Consider the following 2,516-nt stretch of genomic DNA (forward strand, 5'->3'; position numbering starts at 1 on the left):
GGACATACGATCTTATTATTTGTCTCTTACAAAAAAGCAGCAATCAGATTCTGCTGCAAAGGAGCAGCAACAGGATGAAAGTCAGCAATCTAACCATCCGGATTTAGAGATTGAATATGTTGAGATTGATTCACCAGAAGTACCAGTGTGCCACTGAAGGGCCAAAACAACCAATACTAAAAAAATACCCACAGACAAAATTGGGAGCAAGCTTTCGTTCTTTCCGACCTCAATGGTTCCAGTCATTTACTTGGCTGGAATACTCAATTTCACAAGATGCAGCATACTGCTTTTCATGTGTAAGCTGGCAGGATTTCAAAATAAACAAAGAAAAGGATACATCCGTTATGAAAGGCCTAAGTAAAGCACATGCCAGAGAGGTGGAAGAAAACCGGCATTACATTAAGACAATTGCTGAAGTCCTTCTTTTAACAGCAAAAAACAAAATTGCTCAAAGAGAACACCGCTACAACTCTGATGAATTAAATCATGGAAACGTGAGAGAGATCTTATACTTAATTGCTAAAAAAGATCGCGTTGTAGAAAAGAAACTTCATGGGCCAAGAAATGCTCGGTACTTACATCCATCTATTCAAAATGAACTTTTAGGAGTTATGGCTTCAGTCGTTAGAGAAGACGTTGCAGAGAGCCTAAAAGACAGTCCTTTTTTTATCCTGGCAGATGAGACAAAAGATTGTAACAAAACCGAACAGCTGTCTGTTGTTGTCAGATATTTTTTTGATCAAGCTGTGCATGAGAGGTTTTTAAAATTTTACAAAGCTGATTGCCTTGATGCCGCATCATTGACAGATTATATATTCAATGTCCTCTCCTCACTAGGGATTGATAAAAATGGATGTGGTCAAGCTTATGATGGGGCTGCAGTAATGAGTGGTAGGGTAAATGGTGTTCAAGCAAGGATTCAAAAAGAGGTGCCTACTGCCCTATATGTTCATTGCATGAATCACCGTCTTAATTTAGCTATTGTTGACACTGTTAAAAATGTAGCTGAAGCATCTGAATTTTTTGCTAAATTGGAGAAGCTTTACGTTTTTTCCAGCACATCCGTGGTTCACTCAGTGTTTGAAAGTGTTCAAAAACAAATGTCAACAAAACCTATTATGAAGCTAAAACAATTAAGTGATACAAGATGGACATGCCAATATGCCGCATGCAAAGCTGTTCTTCAAACACTTGAGCCTCTTTTGGAAACCCTTAAGTTAATAGCTGATGGGAAACATACAGAAAGAAGAATTGAAGCAAATTCCATCAGTATTTTCATTGACTTCAATTTCATTCTTTCACTCGTGCTTTTTGAAAACATATTAAAAAGGACACAGATGTTATCCAATATGCTACAAGCAAAAAATCTTGATTTGGCATCAGCAGTGCTTCTTGTCCAGACTGTCATTCAAGAACTTGAAGAAGTACGAAATGAAGACAAAGGCCCCAGTATAGAATCTTTGCACTCTCCTGCAATAGGAAAAGTTTGGGTGGATGCAATTGACTTGTGCGTTAAATGCGGAATAGAAACTCCTGACTCTGAAGGAGATGAACCACCTCGCAAGAGAAGAGATCGCAGACCACCTTTGAAGTTAAGGGACAGCGTGGGTCAACGAACACAACTCAGCAAAAAGGATGATTTTATACATCATTTTATCTATGTTGTTCTTGACAAAATAATATCAGAATTAAAATTGCGTTTTTCAAGGGATTCCTTGCTGGTAATGGAAGGCATTCAGGCACTTAACCCAAAAGCGGATTGTTTCTTAAATTTTCAAAAGTTGGCCTCAATGGCAAAATTCTATGGCTGTAATCTAGAGTATTTAGAAACAGAACTCAAGCAGGCTCTTGTGACCTTGAAGAGGAAAGAGGAATCTGATGGCATGAAAGTTAACACTGTTCTGGAATTCACAAACTTTCTGCAACCCTATGCTGTCCCTTTCTTTGAACTGTACAGACTGTGCAAAATTGCATGTGTTTTGCCAGTTAGCAGTGCATCTTGTGAGAGAAGTTTTTCAGCACTGAAATTAATAAAATCCTATTTGCGTACGACAATGAACGAGGAAAGGCTGTCAGATCTTGCCACACTGGCAATTGAGTTTAGGCTCGCAGACAAAATAAACATGGATCAAGTCGTTGACAGGTTTGCATCAATGCATAAAAATTCACATATAAGTCTGTATTAGGCTACTGTATATGCTTTTGTCAACACCAAAATATTTTCAGTCTACTTTCTAAAGGATACTATTGGCATCAAAGCAACTTTAGGTAAATGAAGCAGTTTTGGTGTTAAAAAGCATGTGTTAGATGCTGCACTTATTGTATGTTAAAACTTTTAATCCAGTTCTTTGTTAAATTTAATGTTCTATTTTGTTTATCACTGTTCAATGAGCTTGTGCTCTATAAATAATATTTATTAATATTTTTATGTTATTTATTATAAATACCACTTGGCAATTATATTTTGAAAATAAAGTTTTGTTTAAAAAAGATATCTCATTTTCATTTTGAAG

General features: G+C 36.6%; 1 protein-coding gene across 1 annotated transcript; it reads left to right on the top strand.

Annotated features, from left to right (window-relative positions):
- The first annotated feature begins 347 nt into the window (after positions 1 to 347).
- On the top strand, positions 348 to 2,189 carry LOC149289945 (zinc finger MYM-type protein 1-like). Its single transcript, XM_089490157.1, has one exon. It carries the CDS (start codon positions 348 to 350, stop codon positions 2,187 to 2,189), a length of 1,842 nt encoding a protein of 613 aa, XP_089346283.1.
- Positions 2,190 to 2,516: the final 327 nt, after the last annotated feature.

This window comes from Sceloporus occidentalis, unplaced genomic scaffold (assembly GCF_023333645.1).
Source record: "Sceloporus occidentalis isolate IW3139 unplaced genomic scaffold, rSceOcc1.0.p SCAF_42, whole genome shotgun sequence".
Lineage (NCBI taxonomy): Eukaryota > Metazoa > Chordata > Lepidosauria > Squamata > Phrynosomatidae > Sceloporus > Sceloporus occidentalis.

What these genes read in the sequence shown, in the direction of transcription:
- LOC149289945 (XM_089490157.1), top strand. Translation starts at nt 348, where the DNA reads ATGAAAGGCCTAAGTAAAGCACATGCCAGAGAGGTGGAAGAAAACCGG.